This window comes from Panthera onca, chromosome B1 (genome assembly GCF_046562875.1).
Source record: "Panthera onca isolate mPanOnc1 chromosome B1, mPanOnc1 haplotype 2, whole genome shotgun sequence".
NCBI lineage: Eukaryota > Metazoa > Chordata > Mammalia > Carnivora > Felidae > Panthera > Panthera onca.
In genome coordinates, this window is record NC_138342.1 from 32,576,255 (window position 1) to 32,598,413 (window position 22,159).

Consider the following 22,159-nt stretch of genomic DNA (forward strand, 5'->3'; position numbering starts at 1 on the left):
AAGATGTATATGTATGTGTGTGTGTGTGTGTGTGTGTGTGTGTGTGTGTGTGTATGCATTATATGCTAACTAACTTGGATGTAATTTAAAAATTAATTAATTAATCACATATCTGTTATAACTAAATGACTAAACAATTAAAGTTGAAAAAAAGAAATTTTGATTTCTTGAGAATCTTTCCTAATATTATGTAATAAATATGTTTCCATGTATCTGTATGATATGTGTTTTTGAAATTTTTAATACCTGCTTAATAGTTCATTGAGTTACAAACCCCTATAGCTGGACCTTTAGGCTAATTCCTATTCTGTACTATTATAAATAATAATTCAGAGAAGCATCATTAGAGAAGCATCAGCTTTTTTTTTTTCCCTTGTGAATTATTTATAAAGTATTAAACTGCTGGTGGAGTAACTAGGTTGAGAGCTTAAGCATTTTTATAGCTTTTGCCATGTGTTACCAAATCATTTTATAATGTCAGTATATAATTGGGTCGAACAGTTTGCTTGAAGCCAACATCAAGGTTTTATTAAAATACATTTCTGAAAATGATAATCAGTCATTTAAAATAGATACATTTGGGCATCTTTAACAAATCATGATGAATTGAGGCAATTGAATTTAGTTAATTATTCATGTATGGTTTCCTATTTAAGAATTTCTAAGAAAGGAATGTCAACCCAAGATATATTTTAGATTAGTGCCTAATTTGGGTTACTGCAAGCTATGTGGAACATATAATTCTCATTTTAATATAGAAGATAGTCACCAGTCCTTATCTCTAGCTCTAATTTAAACAGCCCTAGCTATTTCACTAGAACCGTGTATGCTGAGACAGCCATAGCAAACTAGGAAATGTACGAAAAACATTAAGGGACAATATACGTAGCTTTTGCATTTATTTTATAGTTATGTAAACAGTCCATGCATTAAGACTTGTAACCTTGCACACCAGAAAGTAAATTTCCCGTCTCTTCAGACTGTTTAACATAATAACCTAGCAAAAGTCATTATCTCGCAGCTAAAGTCATTTCTATCTCCCATTTCAAATTATAAGGAGCCTGATTCTAATATGTGACTGAAAATGAATGATCTTTGGTGCAAGGGCTTAGGGTCCCAGTGCATTCTATGTCAACACTCTTGCTTTGGCTCTTTTTCTTTGAGACCAAAAGAACTTCATACATAAATCAGATTAGAAGTTTTTAAAACAGATCTAAAATCCTGGGTGGTCTTATAAATTACATTAAAACACTCTAGTATAGGCTAATCAGGTTCTAGGATAGCCCTAAGGACATACAGTCTTCCCTGGGCAGAGTCTGAGAAGACTTCTGTGGTCTTGGGAATGGTCTTGAGCGATCTAGCCAGCCAGGCAGCCCTTTCTGGGTAAGAGAAATAACTTCATCGCTCACCCAAGTGTTTAGCTGTACTGTTAACCAAATTCTTCGGCAACCACAAATGTAAACTAAATTTGATGTTAAGAGTATCCTACATCTCAGAGTCTAATTCATTTTTTCTACCTTCTACCTCTTGAAAGACTTGCCAGAACTATGCCCTAACTTGACCAAAGCAATACGTACCAATCCCAGGTCCATTTTTAAAATGTACCAAATGGTAGAATTTAATTCTACTGATATAGAGACTTAAAATGTGACAACATAATTGCAGTTTAAATGTTATTTTCTACTGTGTTTCTTTCCTAGTGATACTATTGTAAGGAAGGTACAAACTGTACAAACTGTATTTTGGCATCTAATTCAGAATTTTTTATTTTATCTTAAATAAACCAATGGACAGGAGGAGCAGTGTTGTTTATGTGCTATTTATTCCCTCTAGGAACATTTCATGGAAGTAATTCGAAACCAGGAATTTGTACTATTACCAGCCAGCGAAATTGCGAAGCTCTTGGCCAGCGATGACATGAACATTCCTAATGAAGAGACGATACTGAATGCACTTCTAACTTGGGTCCGTCATGATTTGGAACAGAGACGGAAAGATCTCAGTAAACTTTTGGCTTATATTAGGCTACCTCTCCTTGCACCACAGGTAAACTATTTTTGATTATTTAATCAGCATCATAATTTCAACAACATTTGAGTATTTACTTCATGCTAATTATGTTACTATGTACATGTCTGTAGGTTTTTTCCTTTGATTATTCTATCTGATAAGGTCGTTTTACATATACTCCTATGAAATGCATAGTTGAAAAGATACTTAGGTAAAAAAATTTCTGCTTATGTTTTCTTTTTTTTAAGTTTATTTATTTTGAGAGAGAATACGCGTGCATGCACACACATGGGAGGTGCGGAGGAAGAGAGAGAATCCTAAGCAGGCTCTGGGCTGTGAGCACAAAGCCCAACCTGGGGCTCAATCTCATGAACTGTGAGACCATAACCTGAGCTAAAATCAAGAGTTGGATGCTTAACCAACTGAGCCACCCAGGTGCCCCTCTGCATATATATATTCAACCCAGAGGGTCTGGCTACCTAAATTGCATGAATTAAATAACATTTTCACTTAGGGGTTAGTAATTTTATTTGACTCAACTAGAAACCTATCCTAGCAATTGAGAATTAGTAAAGCTGCTAATGCAAGTAGCAATGGACACTAGGAACCAGAAAAATTCGATTAATTCATTTGCTACATGTTTACTAAGTATCCACTAAATGCTGGATTCTGGTGATATATAAACTGAGACATGATAAAGAGTTCCAGCTCTGACATTTTAAAATTCTGTATCTGGGCATCTTCACACACCTCAGTCTCTTAGTCTATCAGATGGAGATAACATTCTCTTTGACTGTCTCACAGGATTACTATAAAGATGAGAAAAGGGCTCTGTGAAACCAAATGTGCTATAAATAATCATGGTAGGATTATCAGCATCATTTTAGAATTGAGAGACATCTAGTTAGTGTATTCAAGGTGATCAGTCATAACATATTTACATGCATAGTTTCCCCTTTGTACAGTTCTAACTGGAATGTGCAGCAGCTTATCTGCAGTTTGGTTTTGTGGTGTCAGTTACCCACAGTCAGCCATGGTCAGAAAGCAAATGATCCTCCTTCTGACGTCTTGTCAGATCATTAGTTAGCTAACACTGCATCGCGGTGCCTATGTTATCCACCTTACTTCAGGTCATCACGCAGGCATTTTATCATCTTCTGTCATCACAAGAGAAAGAAGGGCACGTACAGTACAATAAGATATTTAGAGAGAAAGGCTACATTCACGTAATTTGTATTACAGTATTATAATTGTTCTATTTTATTATTTGCTATTGTTGTTAATCTCTTACTGTGCCTTGTTTTTAAATTAAACTTTTTCATAGGTATGTATATATAGGAAAAAAACATAGTGTACACAGGGTTCAGTATTATTTGCAGCTTCAGGCATCCACTGAGGGTCTTGGAACATATCCCCCATGGTTAGGAGGGGGGACTTCTGTACAGTAATTTCTACTGCCTATTTTGCTGCTTATCTTGAAGGCTTGAATAGAGAAAGAGGCCTTGAAAGTGAAGAAAGAATGAGCTGTTACTACTCGAGATCAGATTTTTGTTGTTTCAACTGCCATCAATTTTATCTTACCTGCATTTATCTTGGGCATTATGTATTATTTCCAGCCATTGTTAGCAAAAGTTACTGTTTGCTCTCTACCTTATAGAGACAAAAATTAGTGCTGATACTTTATAAGAAAGATCCCCCCTCCCTCTCTCTCTCTCTCAAAAATAAATAAAGATTAAAAAGAGATTCTAGTCTAAGAAGGAGGAAATTTTAACATTATCAGATATTATGATCTTGTTCAAAGAGACAAGATAATGACAGAAAATCCATTGGATTAGCCCATTTGTTTCAAATTGTGGTCTCCAAGTATAGGATCAGCACCACATGGGAAGTTGTTTAAAATACAAATTATGGGGAGGGACCAAGATGGCAGAGCAGCATGGAAGTTTCTTGTGTCTCTTGTCCCTGAAATGCAGCTAGAACAACACCAAACCATCTTGCACACCTAAAATATTGATCTGAGGATTAACTCAACAATCTGTATAACTTGAACCAAGAACTCAGCAGGAATTCACCCCAAAAGAAAGAACAGGAAGAAACGACAGCCAGGGACTTAATCAACACAGATACAAGCGAGATGTCTGAACCAGAATTTAGAATATGATAATAAGATTACTAACTGGGGTTGAAAAAAGCATAGAATCCCTTTCTGTGGAGATAAAAGAAGTAAAATGTAGTCAGGACGAAATTAAAAATGTTATAACTGAGATGCAGTCTTGAATGGATGCCACAGCGGTAAGGATGGATGAAGCAAGGCAGCAACTCAGCGATATAGAGGACAAACTTATGGAGAAGAATGAAGCAGAAAAAAAGAGGGAAACCAAGGCAAAAGAATATAAGAATATATTCTTATATATAAGATATATATAATATAAAATATAAGAATTAGAGAACTCGGTGACTCATTAAAAAGAAATAACATCTGGATTATAGGGGTCCCAGAGAGTGAAGAAAGAGAAAAAGGGGTAAAAGGTTTATGTGAGCAAATGATAGCACAAAACTTTCCTAACCTGGGAAAAGACACAGACATCAAAATCCAGGAAGCACAGAGAACTCCCATTAGAGTCAACAAAAACCATCAACAAGGCATATCAGTCAAATTCACAGAATACACAGACAAGGAAAGAATCATGAAAGCAGCAAGGGAAAAAAAGTCCTAATCTACAAGGGAAGACAGATCAGGTTCGCAGCAGACCTATCCACAGAAACTTGGCAGGCCAGAAAAGAGTGGCAGGATATATTCAATATGCTGAATCGGAAAAATATGCAGTGAAGAATTCTTTATCCAGCAAGGCTGTCATTCAAAATAGAAGGAGAGAGAAAAAGTTTCCCACACAAAGAAAAAGTCAGAGTTAGTGACCACTAAACCAGCCCGGCAAGAAATTTTAAGGGGGACTCTCTGAGGAGAGAAAGGACAAAACAAAAAAGACCAAAAGCAACAAAGGCTAGAAAGGACCAGAGAACACCACCAGAAATGCCAACTTTACAGGCAACACACAATGGTAATAAATTTATATCTTTCAGTACTCACTCTAAATGTCAATGGACTAAACACTCCATTCAAAAGACATAGGGTAACAGAATGGATAAGAAAACAAGACCCATCTACCTAATGTTTACAAGAAACCCATTTTAGACCTAACAACACCTTCAAATTGAAAATAAGGGGATGGAGAAACATCTATCATGCTAATGGTCGCCAAGAGAAAGCCAGAGTGGCCATACTTATATCAGGCAATCTAGATTTTAAAATGAAAACTCTAATAAGAGATGAAGAAGGGCATTATATCATAACTAAGGGGTCTATTGACCAAGAAGACCTAACAGTTGTAAACATCTATGCCCCAAATGTAGAAGAATCCAAATATATAAATCAATCAATCACAAATATACAGAAACTCATTGATAATAATACCAAAATAGTAGGGGACTTCAACACCCCACTTACAACAATGGAAAGATCATCTAAACAAAATCAATAAGGAAACAATGGCTTTGAATGACACACTGGACCAGATGGACTTAACAGATATATACAGAACATTTCATCCTAAAGCAGCAAAGTACACATTCCTCTCGAATGCACATGGAACATTCTCCAGAATAGATCACATAATGGGACACAAATCAGTCCTCAACAAGTACAAAAAGATCGAGATCATACCTTACATATTTTTAGTTCACAACGCTATGAAACTGAAAATCAACCACAAGAAAAAAGTTGGGAAGACAACAAATACTTGGGAGACTAAAGAACATCCTACTAAAGAATGAATGGGCAGACAACACAAAGAAATAAAAGGCATCCAGATGGGCCAGGAGGAGGTCAAACTTTCACTCTTTGCAGATGACATGATACTCTATATGGAAAACCCAAAAGATTCCACCAAAAAAACTGCTAGAACTGATTCATGAATTCAGCAAAGTTGCAGGATATAAAATCAATGCACAGAAATCAGTTACATTCCTAAACACCAACAATGAAGCAACAGAAGGAGAAATCAAAGAATCGATCCCATTTACAGCTGCACCAAAAACCATAAAATACCTAGGAATAAATCTAACCAAGAGGTGAAAAATCTATACTCTGAAAAGTGTAGAAAGCTTATGAAAGAAATTGAAGAAGACACAAAAAAATGGAAAAAGATTCCATGCTCCTAGATAGGAAGAACAAATACTGTTAAAATGTTGATACTACCCAAAGTAATCTACATATTCAGTGCAATCCCTATCAAAATAACAACAGCATTCTTCACAGATCTATAACAAATAATACTAAAAATTTTTATGGAACCAGAAAAGACCCCGAATAGCCAAAGCAATCTTGAAAACAAAACCAAAGCTGGAGACATCACAATCCCAGATGTCAAGCTATATTACAAAGCTGTAATCATCAAGACAGTGTGGTACTGGCAGAAGAACAGACACTCAGATCAATGGTACAGAATAGAGAACCCAGAAATGGACCCAAACACGTATGGCCAGTAATCTTTGACAAAGCAGAAAAGAATATCCAATGGAATAAAGACAGTCTCTTCAGCAAGTGGTGCTGGGAAAACCGGACAGCAACATGCAGAAGAATGAACCTGGATCACTTTCTTATACCATACACACACACACACACACACACACACACACACACACGCAATGAAAGACCTCAATGTAAGACAGGAAGCCATCAAAATCCTCGAGGAGAAAGCAGGCAAAAACCTCTTTGATTTTGGCCACAACAACTTCTTACTCAACACGTCTCTGGAGGCAAGGGAAACAAAAGCAAAAATGAACTCATCAAAATAAAAAGCTTCTGCACAGCAGAGGAAACAATCAGCAAAACTAAAAGGCAACCGACAGAATGGGAGAAGATATTTGCAAATGACATATCAGATAAAGAGTTAGTATCCAAAATCTATAAAGAACTGATCAAACTCAACACCCAAAAAACAAATAATGCAGTGAAGAAATGGGCAAAAGACATGAATAGACACTTCTCCAAAGAAGACATCCATGGCTGACAGACACGAAAAAATGCTCCACATCACTCTTCATCAGGGAAATAGAAATCAAAGTCACAATGAGATACCACCTTACACCTGTCAGAATGGCTCACATTAACAACTCAGGCAACAACAGATGTTGGCGAGGATGCGGAGAAAGAGGATCTCTTTTGCATTATTGGTGGCAATGCAAGCTGGTGTAGCCACTCTGGAAAACAGTATGGAGGTTCCTCAAAAAACTAAAAATAGAGCTACCCTACAACCCAGCAATTGCACTACTAGGCATTTATCCACGGGATACAGGTGTGCTGTTTCGAAGGGACACATACACATACCCCCATGTTTATAGCAGCACTATCAACAATAGCCAAAGTATGGAACGAGACCAAATGTCCATCGATGGATGAATGGATAAAGAAGATGTGGTATATATATATACAATGGAGGATTACTTGGCAATCAAAAAGAATGAAATCATGCCATTTGCAACTACGTGGATGGAACTGGAGGGTATTATGCTAAGTGAAATTAGTCAGAGAAAGACAAAAATCATATGACTTCACTCATATGAGGACTTTAAGAGACAAAACAGATGTGCATAAGGGAAGAGAAACAAAAATAATATAAAAACAGGGAGGGGGACAAAATAGAAGACACTCATAAATATGGAGAACAAACTGAGGGTTGCTGGACAGGTTGTGGGGGGGGATGGGCTAAATGGGTAAGGGGCATTAAGGAATCTACTCCTCCTATTCACTATATGCTTACTAATTTGCTTGTAAATTTTAAAAAATAAATAAAATTTTAAAAAAAAAGAATGAATGGACTAACCAAGAAGTTAGAGGAAATTAAAAAGTACATGGAAGCCAATGAAAATGATAACACCACAGCCCAAAACCTCTGCGATGCAGCAAAGGTGGTCATAAGAGGGAAGTATATAGCAATCCAGGTCTTTCTAAAGAAGGAAGAAAGTCTCAGATACACAACTTAAAATGCAAATTATTAGGCCCCATTCTATACCTGCAAAATCTGAAACTCTGGGATGGGGCCTAGTAGGTTGTATTTTAATTTGCCTTCATGTGGATTTGAAGCACACTCTAGTTTGACAATCAATGTCTTAGCAGATGAATAGTGATGACTGATGGAAACTACATTGCCCTGTATGATATAAATAAGTTACTTCACCTTTCTGAGCAATGTTTTTCTTTTCTACATTAATAATACTATGTTGCACTATTGTGACACTTAGAAATACTAGCAGGGTTTTTTTTTTTTTTCTTTCCTTGCAAGTTTGCAAAGTTATGGTTATCAAGTGATGAAGGTCTTTTTTTTTAAGTTTATGTATTTATTTTTGAGAGAGAGAGGAGAGTGTGCAGGGGAAGGGCAGAGAAAGGGAGGGAGAGAGAGAATCCCAAGCATGCTTTGTGCTATTAGTGCAGAGCCGGATGTAGGGCTCCATCCCATGAACTGTGACATCATGACCTGAGCTGAAATCAAGAGTCAGAAGCTTAACTGACTGAGCTACCCAGGTGCCCCTAAGCAATGGAAGTTTGGAAGAGGACTCTAAAACCATCAAGAAAATGTTGGATTTTATTCTGTATGTTTTATTTTAAAAGATAGGAAAATATTACAATTATTTAAATTGTCTAGTGCATATCAAATAATAGTGACTAATATTAAAAAATTGCCATGAGGGGGGCACCTGGGTGGCTCAGTCAGTTGAGCGTCCGACTTCAGCTCAGGTCATGATCTCACAGTCTGTGGGTTTGAGCCCCATGACAGGCTCTGTGCTGACAGCTCAGAGCCTGGAGCCTGCTTCGGATTCTGTGTCTCCTTCTCTCTCTGCCCCTCCCCTGTTCACGCTCTGTCTCTGTCTCAAGAATAAGTAAACATTAAAAAAAAAATTTTTTTTAATTGCCATTAGGTCCAGTTACCTAAAAAGTTTACTTTTGTAAATAGGTGAAGGGGATTAAGAGTACACTTATGATGAGCACTGAATAATTTATAGGCTTGTTAAATCACTATATTGTACACCTGAAACTAATATAACACTGTATGTCAACTATGCTGGAATTAAAATAAAATAAATAAAAATTTAAAAAATAATAAAGTTAAAAGAAAGAATTTACTTCTGTAAAATCGTTCCTTTCTCAATGAACTTTTACCCTACTGTATTAATATGAAACACTATTCAGTCTAGCTAGAAGGGATGCTTTTACATATAGTAATTCTAGTGTAGTGTCGCTCACAGTAGATCCCTAAAATGACCTAGGAAATAATTGTATGTATGTGTATAATTGTATGTAATTGTAATCCTCTACCAAATGATCATTTTCGTGTGACTTACTGTGTATTTTTTAACTGTGAATAATCTAGAAGATACATATTTGTGTTTTTTTGTTTTATCCTTGAATATATTACAAGCTTTTCTATTTGATCAAATTTTAAACAATGTGGATAGAAATACTAGGACAGATGTACATTATTTAAAATATTTTGACATGTACATTCTCAGAGTTTCCAATGGTTAGCCTGTAGTACAAGTATCTTGGTCTTCACAGTTCTGTTCTCAATTCTTATTATTGTTTTCTACTAAAAGTAAAAAAAACATAAAATGAGCCAGTACTTACCTTTTCTATTCTTCTGATTTACACATTTTTTATACCAAAACATCTTTTAAAGCCTATAGAATTGAGAAATCATTCACATTCTATTTTTTTACTTTAAGTAGTATTGGAGGGGGCCGTTTTAGAAAAATAGTCATATGAGATCAAGTATGAGAGAGAAGATAAAAATTTACACATTAAAAATGTTTCTATTTCCTTAATGCCTTCATTTAAGTAATTTGTCATTCTCTAGTGGCAGGGAAGACACATGTGTTCACCTAACATGCAGAGTATACAAGAGTGGTTTTTAGTTCTCTCTCAGCGCCTCCTGAATGATTTTCTAAATGATTCCTGGTACCTTCCGTTTGATTAATCTGATGCTTGGATTAATGGCTTTCATCTCTCTACTTATTCATAGAGAGACTGTTAGCATGTTTAAAAATATATTTTACTTCAAATTGCAGTAACTATTAAGTTTCCCAAGACTTTATTTCCTACGGTTTTGTTTTTTGTCTTTTTAAGTTCATTTATTTATTTTGAGAGAGTGCAAATAGGAGAGGGGCAGAAAGAAAATCCCAAGCAGCCCCCACCCCCTCACTGCTGTCAGTGCAAAGCCCAATGCAGGGCTCGAACCAGGGAACCATAAGATCATGACCTGAGCTAAAACCAAGAGTTGGATACCTAACTAACTGAGCCACTCAGGAGCCCCTATTTTCTACATTTTTTTCACATTAGTTTTTATTTAGAAAGGACTGAAGTAATTCTGTATAACAGACGTAATATGAACATTAAGGTCAATCTAAATGAGCCAACTCAGTGCATATTTGGTAATGGTTTCTGTAGCAAGTATAACTATATTTTGTGTGCATAGAAAAATATGGAATAATTAATACCATAATTTATATTCTGGCAGAGGTCCTGAGACTTATGTCTAAATTTGGCTTTTTTTCCATTAGCATACTCTACTCAGTTTCCAAATGCCACAAACGTTTTTTACAGTGACTTTTGTTAGAGACTCTTCCTTTATCAAAATAGGAACATATTCTCAACATTATTATTCATTTGTATTTGCAAAGTAAAGCTGTATTTCCCACCCACTCAAATGGCTAAAATAAAAGGAAATAGTAACAGTTGTTGGTGTGAATGTGGACAAACAGGAACCCTCATATATTGCCTGTGGGAACATAAAATGATGCAGCTACTTGAAAAATGGTTTGGCAGTTTCTTAAAAAGTTAACATATATTTACCATATGGCCCACCAATTCTACATCTAGGTATCTACCCAAGAGAAATGAAAGCATTTACCTACATAAAGACTTGCATGCAAATGTTCTTAGCAGCTTTATTCATGATAGCCAAAAACTGGAAATAATCTGTGTCCATCAACTGTGAACAGATAGACAAAATGTGGTACATCAATCAATGGAATATTATTCAGCAATAAAAAGAAATGAAGTACCAAGGAACCCTTGTGCACTGTTGGTAGGAATGTAAATTGGCATAGCCACTATGGAAAAATAGTATGGAGGTTCTTCAAAAAATTAAAAATAGAACTACCCAATGGCCCAGCAATTCCACTACCGGGTATTTACCCAAAGAAAACAAAGACACTAATTCAAAAAGATATATACACCCCTGTGTTTATTGTAGCTTTACTTACAATAGCTAAGATATGGAAGCCACCCATCTCTAGATGAATGGATAAAGAAAATGTGGTCTACACACACACACACACACACACACACACACACACACACACAGAGGCACATGTACTGCAATACTACTCAGCCATAAAAAAAGGATGAGATCTTGCCATTTGTGACAACATGGATAGGCCTAGAAGGTATTATGCTAAGTGAAAGAAGTCAGAGAAAGACAAATACCAAATGATTTAACTTATATGTGGAATCTAAAAACCAAACAAACAAACAAAAATCCAGACCCTGGGTGGGTGTGGGTGGCACAGTCCATCAGGCATCCGATGTCACCTCAAGTCATGATCTCACAGTTCATGGGTTCAAGCCCCAAATTGGGCTCAGTGCTGTCAGCACAGAGCCCACTTCAGATCCTCTGTCCCCCTCTCTTTCTGCCCTGTCCCTGTCTCTCTCAAAAATAAATACATATTTTAAAAATTAAAAAAAAAATAGAAAGAAAGAAACAGATCCATAAATACAGAGAACAAAGTGATGGTTGCCAGAGCAGCGAGGGTGGGGAAATGGGTAAAATGGGTGAAGGGAAGTGGGAGATACAGGCTTCCTGATATGGAATAGATAAGTCATAGTTGTCAAAGATACAGCATAGGAAATATAGTCAATGATATTGTAATAGTGTTGTACAGTGATAGATGGTGAGCATACATTTGTGGTGAACATAGCATAACGTATAGAGTTATTGAATCACTGTGTTGTACACCTGAAAGTAATGTAACATTGTGTGTCAACTGCAATAAAAAAAATTTTGTATAAAAGAAATTAAGTACTAATACATGCGACACATGGCTGAACCTCAAAAACACACTAAATGTAAAAAAGGGAGACACAAGATACCACACAGTATATGACTTTATATGAAACATAAAAAAAAAAAACCTTCAAATCTATAGAGACAGATTGGCACATGAAATAGGAGATGAGAACAGAGATTAAACAGCAAACAGGTATGCAGGGTCTAAGTAGGGTGATCAAAATGCTCCAAAATGGTTTATGGTAATGGCTGCACAAGTTGGCAGGTTTACTAAAATATATTTAGTAAAATATACCTTATATTATCAAATGCATTCCTGCAGTGTGTCAAAAGGATGATACACTATGACCAGGAAAGTCTTGTTCCAGAAATATAAGAATGATTGAGTTTCAGGAAATCTGTCAAGATAATTATTACGTCAATAACTTAAAGGTGAAAAAGCCATATGATCGTGTCAATGGATGTATAAAGGGCATTCAGAAAGAATGTAGGAACCATTCTTAGTTTTAAAATGATGACGTAAAATAGGAAGAGATGAAAACAGCCTAAATATAATAAAATTACTAGATGCTGTATTGACTTTCATCCTTAATAGTCATACACTACAACTGTATCAGTTCAAACCAGAAACAGGGGTACTCTGTTTCATCCTAATTATTTACCATTGCTTTGAACATTTTAGCAATTGTAATAATAAAATAAAAATGAAGTAATTGGCATACAGATTAGAAATGTACACTATCCCTGTTTGGTGATGATTATGATAATGATATTATGCCTAATAACTAGAGTGATATACGGGAATGTTGTAAAATAGTAGATTATAAACAAATATACAATAACCAAAGATTTGTCTCTCCTCTAGCAAAATATATGCAAAATGAAAATTTAAAAATCCCTTCCCAGTAGCAATAAAAATCAATCATGTAATATGTATATTAAATATGTATATTTAATAAAAGAAAGGCATAAGACCTATATGAAGAAAGGTATACAACAAATGGTTAGGCTTCCTAAATGGAAAGACTTGATGTCATAAAAATGTAAATTCTTCCAAAATTAATAAATAATTTAATGAAGTTCATAATAGAATTCCAACAGGATCGAGATGGTGAAGGGGAATTAGATAAATATATCTTAAGCTTATATGAAAAATAAAGACTCAAAAACAGTCAAGAAAACTATGAAAATGAACAGTAGTGGTTTATTTATTTATTTATTTATTTATTTATTTTTTAATATATTGTTGTTGTTGTTTTAACATTTATTTATTTTTGAGACAGGGAGAGATAGAGCATGAACGGGGGAGGGTCAGAAAGAGAGGGAGACACAGAATCCGAAACAGGCCCCAGGCTCTGAGCTGTCAGCACAGAGCCCGACGCGGGGCTCGAACTCACCAACCGCAAGATCATGACCTGAGCCAAAGTTGGATGCTTAACCTACTGAGCCACCTAGGCGCCCCAGTAGTGGTATATTTAAATAAAAAAAATCAGAATATGTCATAAAGACACTAAAAAATTATGGTATCAGAATAGTAATAGATCAATGGAAAAGAATAAGATTCAGAAAACAGGTCTCATATATCCTGAGATGTATTTTTGAGAATGTAATGTATAACCAAGTTTCCATTTACTTGGAAGTGGAGGGGATTGTTTAATAAATGGTGCTAGTACCAAATTGGCCATCCACCTGGAAGGAGATTAAAATATTCTTCAACTCATACTCTATATAAAAATTAATTTCACATGGATCAATAGCCCAAGTGAAAGAAATACAGTAATATAGGGGTAGGGAGGTGGATGTAGAAACAAGCGCAAAAAGAAAAGAAACGCATTTTTTAAAAGGCAGGATGAAACCATATCTATACCTTTGCATAAAATTACATAAGTTAAAAAAATGGGATTTAGTGAAGCACAAGGGATTTAAATTCCTTTAGGATAATCACCATTTAGAGTTCTCTTCCACCTAAGAAATTGGTAAGTTGTTTTTGCTGTTGTTCTTTGAGCACTGTATAGGGAGTTCAGGTAAATGCAGTCATTAGTCAACTTTTATTTATAATTATTCTTCTTCAGTTAAAATTATTTCTAATTGAAGAAGTAATGGCACAAAAACAGACACTCAGATCAATGGAACAGAATAGAGAAAGAACCCAGAAATGGACCCACAAATGTGTGGCCAACTAATCTTTGACAAAGCAGGAAAGAATATCCAATAGAATAAAGACAGTCTCTTCAGCAAGTGGTGCTGGGAAAACTGGACAGCGACATGCAGAAAAATGAACCTGGATCACTTTCTTACACCATACACAAAAATAAACTCAAAATGGAAGAAAGACCTCAATGTAAGACAGGAAGCCATCAAAATCCTCGAGGAGAAAGCGGGCAAAAACCTCTTTGACCTTGGCCGCAGCAACTTCTTACTCAACATGTCTCCGGAGGCAAGGGAAACAAAAGCAAAAATGAACTATTGGGATCTCATCAAAATAAAAAGCTTCTGCACAGCAAAGGAAACAATCAGCAAAACTAAAAGGAAGCCAATAGAATGGGAGAAGATAGTTGCAAATAACAATCAGATAAAGGGTTAGTATCCAAAATCTATAAAGAGCTGATCAAACTCAATACCCAAAAAACAAATAATGCAGTGAAGAAATGGGCAAAAGACATGAGTAGACACTTCTCCAAAGAAGACATCCAAATGGCTGACAGACACATGAAAAAATGCTCCACATCATTCATCATCAGAGAAATACAAATCAAAACCACAATGAGATACCACCTCACACCTATCAGCATGACTAACATTAACAACTCAGGCAACAACAGATGTTGATGAGGATGCCGAGAAAGAGGATCTCTTTTGCATTGCTGGTGGCAATGCAAGCTGATGCAGCCACTCTGTAAAACAGTATGGATGTTCCTCAAAAAATTAAAAATAGAACTACCCTACGACCCAGCAATTGCCCTACTTGGCATTTATCCAAGGGATAGAGGTATGCTCTTTTGAAGGGGCACAGCACCCCAATGTTTATAGCAGTATTATCAACAATAGCCAAAGTATGGAAAGAGCCCAAATGTCCATCAATGGATGAACGGATAAAGAAGACGTGGTATATATATGCAATGGAGTATTACTCAGCAATCAAAAAGAATGAAATCTTGCCATTTGCAACTACGTGGATGGAACTAGAGGGTATTATGCTAAGCAAAATTAGTCCAAGAAAGACAAAAATCATATGACTTCACTCATATGAGGACTTTAAGAGACAAAACAGATGAACATAAGGGAAGCAAAAATAATATAAAAACAGGGAGGTGGACAAAACATAAGAGACTCTTAAATATGGAGAACAAACAGAGGGTTTCTGGAGGGGTTGTGGGAGAGGGGATGGGCTAAATGGGTAAGGGGCATTAAAGAATCTACTCCTGAAATCATTGTTGCACTATATGCTAACTAACTTGGATGTAAATAAAAAAATAAATTAAATAAAAAGAAAAAGTAAAATGATTTATTTTAGAAAATCTAAACAATATAGAAAAGCAGTAAAAAAGTTTATTTAAGAAGCAGCAGTTTCCCCACTACCCAGAGATAAGCACCACTCAGGTTTTAGAGCATACCAGTTATCCAGTCAGTTTATGTTTTTCAATGAAATTTAAAATGTAAATCTTGTAAATATTGCAGATTTTAGTTAAAAATAGATGTCCACACATGGATTTTTTTTTCTCAATGAGATAATTCCCATTTGTGAACTATATAGGTTATTCTTTTAATTACTATTTTCTTGGTCACTCGGTGTACATACTCCCTATTCTTTTCTAGTTCCTGGCAGATATGGAAAATAATGCACTTTTCCGGGATGATATAGAATGTCAGAAACTTATTATGGAAGCGATGAAGTACCACTTATTACCAGAGAGACGACCCATGTTACAAAGCCCTCGGACAAAACCTAGAAAGTCAACGGTTGGAACACTATTTGCAGTTGGAGGAATGGATTCAACAAAAGGTATTAAATCATTTTTTATTTGGGGGAAGAGGGGAAAAAAGAACTTTAATTAGTAATACATATGGCCAATGAGCTTTTTTAGAGAAATGGCTGTTTCCAGGACTGGAAAAAGACAAGATAAACCCAGCACATCTTGTAGTGCCAGAAAGTAAAGAAGTGGTCAAAGAATAATGGAGACAGTCAAGGGACAGAAGAGGCCATTTGTAGAGGCTACTACTGTCCAAATCTAGGATAATTTCAGCATCAAAATAGATAATGATGATAAAAGATTATCATTTAGTAAATCAGTAAGGATGCATGAGCCCACTCTTACACAAATAAAGATTGGAGAAGGGAAAAGTTTTCTTTGAATGCCAACTAATAAATATAGAAGGAAAGATAGGACTAGAAAAAGTACCATTTGGCAACCACCTTAATGATAACTAATTCAGTCAGAATCATTCATAGATGCTGCAATCAGTAGGTGAAGGTTTGAGAACAGGATAATTATCCTCCAAGTATCTTCCAACCACTTGCTTAGTAGTTACAAAGGGTGAAATAGTATCTTTACAGTGGAGAAACGTGGCAGACAGCACCTTAACCAAATGATCGATGTCTTATTGCCAGTAACGAGACTAATCAGTAGTATGTTCCTCTTGTGGGAGACAGTAAGAAGAACTCAGCTGTACATCTGTAGTTACGCTTGCCAAAAGTGTATAATCCAAACTCAATCATGAGGAAAGAAACAAACAAATCCAAGTTGAGAGACATTCTACAAAATAACTAATCTGTCTGTAGTTTTCCAAAATCCTAATATCATGAAATGCAGAAAAGATTCAGGAATTATTCCACATCTCAGGAGACTGAAGAGATATGACAACTATTATAATGCATCATCTTGAATTTCTTTTGCTATAAAGGACATAATTGGAACAAATGATAAGATCCAAATTAAGTCTGTAGGTTAGATGACAGCATTGTATAAATGTTAATTTCCAGGTTTTGATCATTGTATTGTGGTTTTGTGATAGGGTTTCTTGTCTTGAGGAAGACGCACTGAAGTATTTAGGGTACAAGGTATCATTTCTACAACTTAAACAGTTCAGGAATAAAAAAATTCTACATACCCGTATATAGTGAGAGCAAATATAAAACCTCAATATTTGGGAAATCTGTACCAAAGGTATCTGGGAATTCTTTGTGTTGTTCTTGTAACAGTTTTTACTAATAGTAACAATAATAGTAACAAATACCACATATAGTGCCTACCCAATGTCAGGTATTGTGCTAGAAGCTTTCTGTGTATTATCTCTCAGTGTACCTTGATCTCCCTCTGATTTCCTAGTACTAATAACCGCCTGAAATTCCCTGACAACACCTGTCTGACTTCAGACTACCTTTCTGAGCTCAGCTCATTCATTCCACTTCTCCACTCTTTTGTGTTCTAGCCCCACTGGCCTCCCTGTTCACGTAACAAGCCAAACATTATCCCACACTGAGGATATTAGCTGTTCCCTCTCACTGGAATGCTATGTGCTCTGATGTTGGAATGCCTCGCAGAATTTATTCACTTAGATTCCCAGACATCAGTTTACCAAAGAAGACTTCCATGGCCAGTCATCACCTGTTCATCACTCTCTAATCTTTGGCCTACCTCTTTCTGTCTTGTTCCTCTACTTATGTTTCTTCATCGCACCTGATCCATTGATTTATCGTCTACCTCTTACCCACAAGTAAGCTCTGGAAAGCAAGAAACCTGGTTTTTTTGTTTTTTGCTTTTTGTTTTTTTCAAGAATATATCCCACAGAGCCTAGATCAGTGCCTTGCCCATAGATAGCATCAGTAAATATTTGCCAGATGAATGAAGGTTGTCCTTTGCCATCTCTTGAATTATTTGTATGACTTAAGCCCTTGATGCATTATTCACAAAGATTTCTTTTCTACCTGATATCTTTAAAGAATATAAAACTATGAGCTCTAATTGAAAGTCTTTTATTGTGATTTAACTTTTAGCCTCATGGTAACAAAGATATAGCTGTAGATATTATCCCACAGAACATAGTAGAGTACTATGTATTTATAGATGCTGAAGTTCTAAATATAGGCTTCATCACTGAATGCTACAGAAATACATAAAGTTAGATAACTGATGAGAGTTATAGTATAAATATTTGGCATTTTTGGAGCACTCTACAGTCCAGGTAATCAATCTGCAAATACTTATTGTTTACTATATGCTTGGAACTAGTGCTCAGCTTTGTAGTCGTTACTGGCACTTCTTCCTCTCCATCTTTCCCTCTCTTTTTCAAGGCTTTAACGGTTATTTCTGTATTGCTTATACCATTGTGTTGCTTTTATGCTCATATTTCCAACTTGTATAAAATATCTGTTTGTTGTCCAACTTTCATCTCAAATTTTGTGTGTTCTGACCCATGTCTCCCAGACTTGAGGACTCGGAACTGTAATTCAGTGTCTTTCAACGGATACCAACTCTGGCTCATTTTAGCAGATAAAGAAGGCTGTTGAGAAATGGGCAGGAACTATATCCACTGCACCTTCTTTATAATGCCTGCCTTAGATTTTAAATCCTAGGTTTAAGCATCTATTTTTACCAGCTTCCTGGGCCCTAAGCCTCCAAGGACAATGAGGATCAATAACTGTCTTTTCAGCTTTATGGTAGATGGGTTTCTGCCTCTCATCAAAGCTCTTTCCTACGGTGGAAAGTTCCCCTTGCATGAGAAGGAACTCAGATACTAAGTACCCAAAGTGAATAATATATCTCTGTCTTTCTTTCTTTCCCATCCCTCCCTCCCTTCCCTCTAAATCGTACCTTCTGACAGTCACCAAATAGTCTTTGAAAGGGGTCTGTTCTTCTAAATTTCCATTGCTACTTTCTAGTACCAGGTAGCCCCCTATCAGCCTATATCTTTTGATCACATTCATTTAACATAGGAATAGCATTCATTGTGCTCATTGTGTTGTTACTATGTGCTAGGCATCATGTTAAGTGCTTCACCTATCATTTTTAATTTCATGTTCATAACAACTGTAAGAGTTGAATGTTGCTATTGCTCTAGGATACCTGGACTTAGAAAAGTTAACTACCTTTCCCCAGAATACACAGCTAATTAGGGATGGAATCAGGATTCAGATCAGGCATTGACGTGGGAGACTATACCCTCTGTTTCATTATTTCTTCTGTTTATATGCCATTACTCTGCTAAAAATTATAATAGTCTTTACTTCTTACCACATAAGACATAAATTCCTCTTTTTAGGTTTGAAGACTTTCTGTAATCTGGCCCTTACTACTTGACCAACTTTATTTCTGAGTCTTTGCTAGACATCAGTTACTCTTACCTTCTATCCTATTCAAGCTATCTTCCCTGGCCTCAACTTATTTTGTACCCAGTGTCTTTATAATGGAGAGCAATTTGCATTAATTGGAGGGCAATCTGATCACTGGGTTCTTGGTCCCTACATATAACTTAGTGTAGAGCCTAACACATAAACTGGTAATGTTTCTAAATAACCACTAAGAAAATGTTAGCATATATTTCTGCTTACTTTTTTAAAGGCTAATCTTTAAGTATAAGTCAAGGAAGTTTGAAGCTTCTACACAGAATTTTGTAATTATTAGGAATTTGTTATTTGGGGATATTTGTTTTTGTTTTTATTTTAAGAATTATGTTTGATGTTAGCAAAGGATATTTTACTTAGCAGTTCATAGGACTATGATACTGCCTAGTGAGCTAGAAATAAAAGAAAGAACTTAAAATGAAAGAAATATTCCCTAACTTCATAAGTGAGGAAAGATGACTAGCATTGCCTTTTTAATGGAATGAAGACATTTTTTAAGATCAAATTCAGAGTGGTGAATAAAGTATACTATTACATAAAATAATCTGAGTGTATGAATAAAATCTCATTATAACTAAAAATTATAAAGAAAGATTATTCAAGCTCAAAAAATATTTTTGAACAGCTACTGCATACAAGAAACTCTGTTGCTGTGAAGAATACAGAGATGATGGGTCACCTGGCTGGCTTGGTCAGTAGCCTGTGGCTCTTGATCTCAGGGTTGTAAGTTTGAGCCCTATGTTGGGTGTAAAAATAAAATCTTTAAAAAAAAAAAAAAAAGAATACAGAGATGGAAAAAGACTCGTAATCTATCCCAAATAACTTAAGAATTTCATAGGTTAAATTAATAAAATAAAAACTATAATGTATGAGAAGAAATACGTATATTATATATACAGTATTCTAAATAGATTATATATATAATATTATATATATAATATATATAACAAAACTCTTTCTAAATTTTAGGAGTTTCCAGTAGTACTAGTGCTCTGATGAAGTAATTATAACAAATACTTCAGAATAAATATTTGTTACGATTTTAATTCTATAAAGAGCTCTGATTGCATATGATATTCAACACTTAGAATTAAAATAGATTCTAATTGAACTCTTCATAACTGGAAGTTGGATTTTTTTAGAGGGGTGGTGCTTTTAATTTTTTTTCTCATTTCATAAAGCAAACAAAAGTTCCTGGAATCTTCCAGTTCTTAAAAAAAAATATATATATATATATGTATAGAGAGAGAGAGAGAGAGAGAGAGAGAGAGAGAGAGAGAGACAGGACCAGGCAGTTATCCCCAGACTTCTCACACTGACAGTTTCCAAAATCCATGATGTTCACTTAGGCTCTTGTCCTTCCAGGTCGCAGGAGAATGTATATCCCTTCCCTCCTCTTAGGAAAGCCAGCCCCACATCTGTGCTCTGACATTGCCCTTTCTTGATTCCTCAGGAACCTCACTGTTAAGTAGGATCCCTTCTCTCCTGTATTTACAGCTTCTTTCCTCACAAGTAGATCCTTCCCATGAGCATTTAAGCAAACTCAAGTTTATCCAGCTTTAAAAACAAAATAAAACCTCTCTCAACTGATCTAATAATTCCTATCTCTCTCCTCCCTTTTATAGCCAAACTTTGTGCTCTGTTTTCTCATTTGTCTAAGTCTCTGTGCCTGTTTCTCTGGAAAGTCAGCTATGTCTCCTGTTCTTGAGAGTAATGGCTTTATAAAGAAGAGATCTTATAGTACCCTGCAGTGTAGTATCTCCTGTTCCCCAGGGCCTGGTACTTCCAGGAGTGTGTCCAGTGTGTGCTGCATGTGCTTTTGTTGCTGTGTCCTGGCCACTTTATCCTTCATACCAATTGTCTGCAGAGACTCTCTTTGCTTGTTATGGGCAGTGTTTGGTCCCTGGCCTGAATGTAGTGCATTTTAACTAGATGTGCTCTGGTTTGCTTGTGAAAAGAGACCTGTCACCACCACCACTGGAATTGAGGCCTCACAAAAGTCCTCAGTCAGCAGATGCAGAGTTGGCAGGAGTTTGGGCTGGTCTTCCGGAGAAAGGGGGCCCCTGTGCTGGGACGAAGGCAAGTGTGACTGGGAAGGGCAGTTCCACTGGAGTTTGGGGGGTGCTGGGCTGGATGTAAGCAAGGTAGGTGGTGAGTGTTGGCACTGTGCTGGTTCCTGCAGGTGGCCCTGTGCTTATGATGAGGGATGGGGAGAGAGAAATGGCACCTGCCAATTTCTTTGTTACTAGAGAGGTCTCTCCATGAATGCTGCCTCCTCGGGACACACTCCGATATAAGCAACTAACCTCTCCACTGTGTCTCCAGGTGCTCTTCAGATCGCTGTTTCTGTGCTGTATGTCAGCTTGCAGATACGCTTTTCTCTAAGAGCAGCCCCAATGTTCTTCAAGGTCTCCAAGAGCCAAGCATGCTGACTTTTAAAACCCCAGGTTCTAAGCCCCACTGGTTGCAAGAACTCATGAAATTCATGCCCTCTCATTTTCCAAGCCCAGTTGCTAAGGGGATTCATTTTCCCCATGCAGTTCCCTGTGTGCTGGTTTGTCTCTCACCCTTCTCTAATACCATGACTCCCTCCTCACTGCATTGACCATGATCCATTTCTCTCCCAAGTCATGTCTCCATACTTCCTACCATCTTTGATGTGGCCTTTTTCCTGCCCTTAGATGTG

The 22,159-nt window shown here is 36.3% G+C and overlaps 1 protein-coding gene across 6 annotated transcripts in view; it reads left to right on the plus strand.

Annotated features, from left to right (window-relative positions):
* The window catches only part of KLHL5 (kelch like family member 5), a 92,142-nt gene that overhangs the window by 43,805 nt on the left and 26,178 nt on the right, over positions 1–22,159 (plus strand). For all 6 annotated transcript variants that reach the window (XM_060655233.3, XM_060655232.3, XM_060655230.3 and 3 more), the window contains 2 exons: positions 1,834–2,046; positions 15,948–16,134. In XM_060655233.3, the coding sequence (XP_060511216.1) occupies positions 1,834–2,046; positions 15,948–16,134 (400 nt within the window). The remainder of the gene's footprint in view (positions 1–1,833; positions 2,047–15,947; positions 16,135–22,159) is intronic.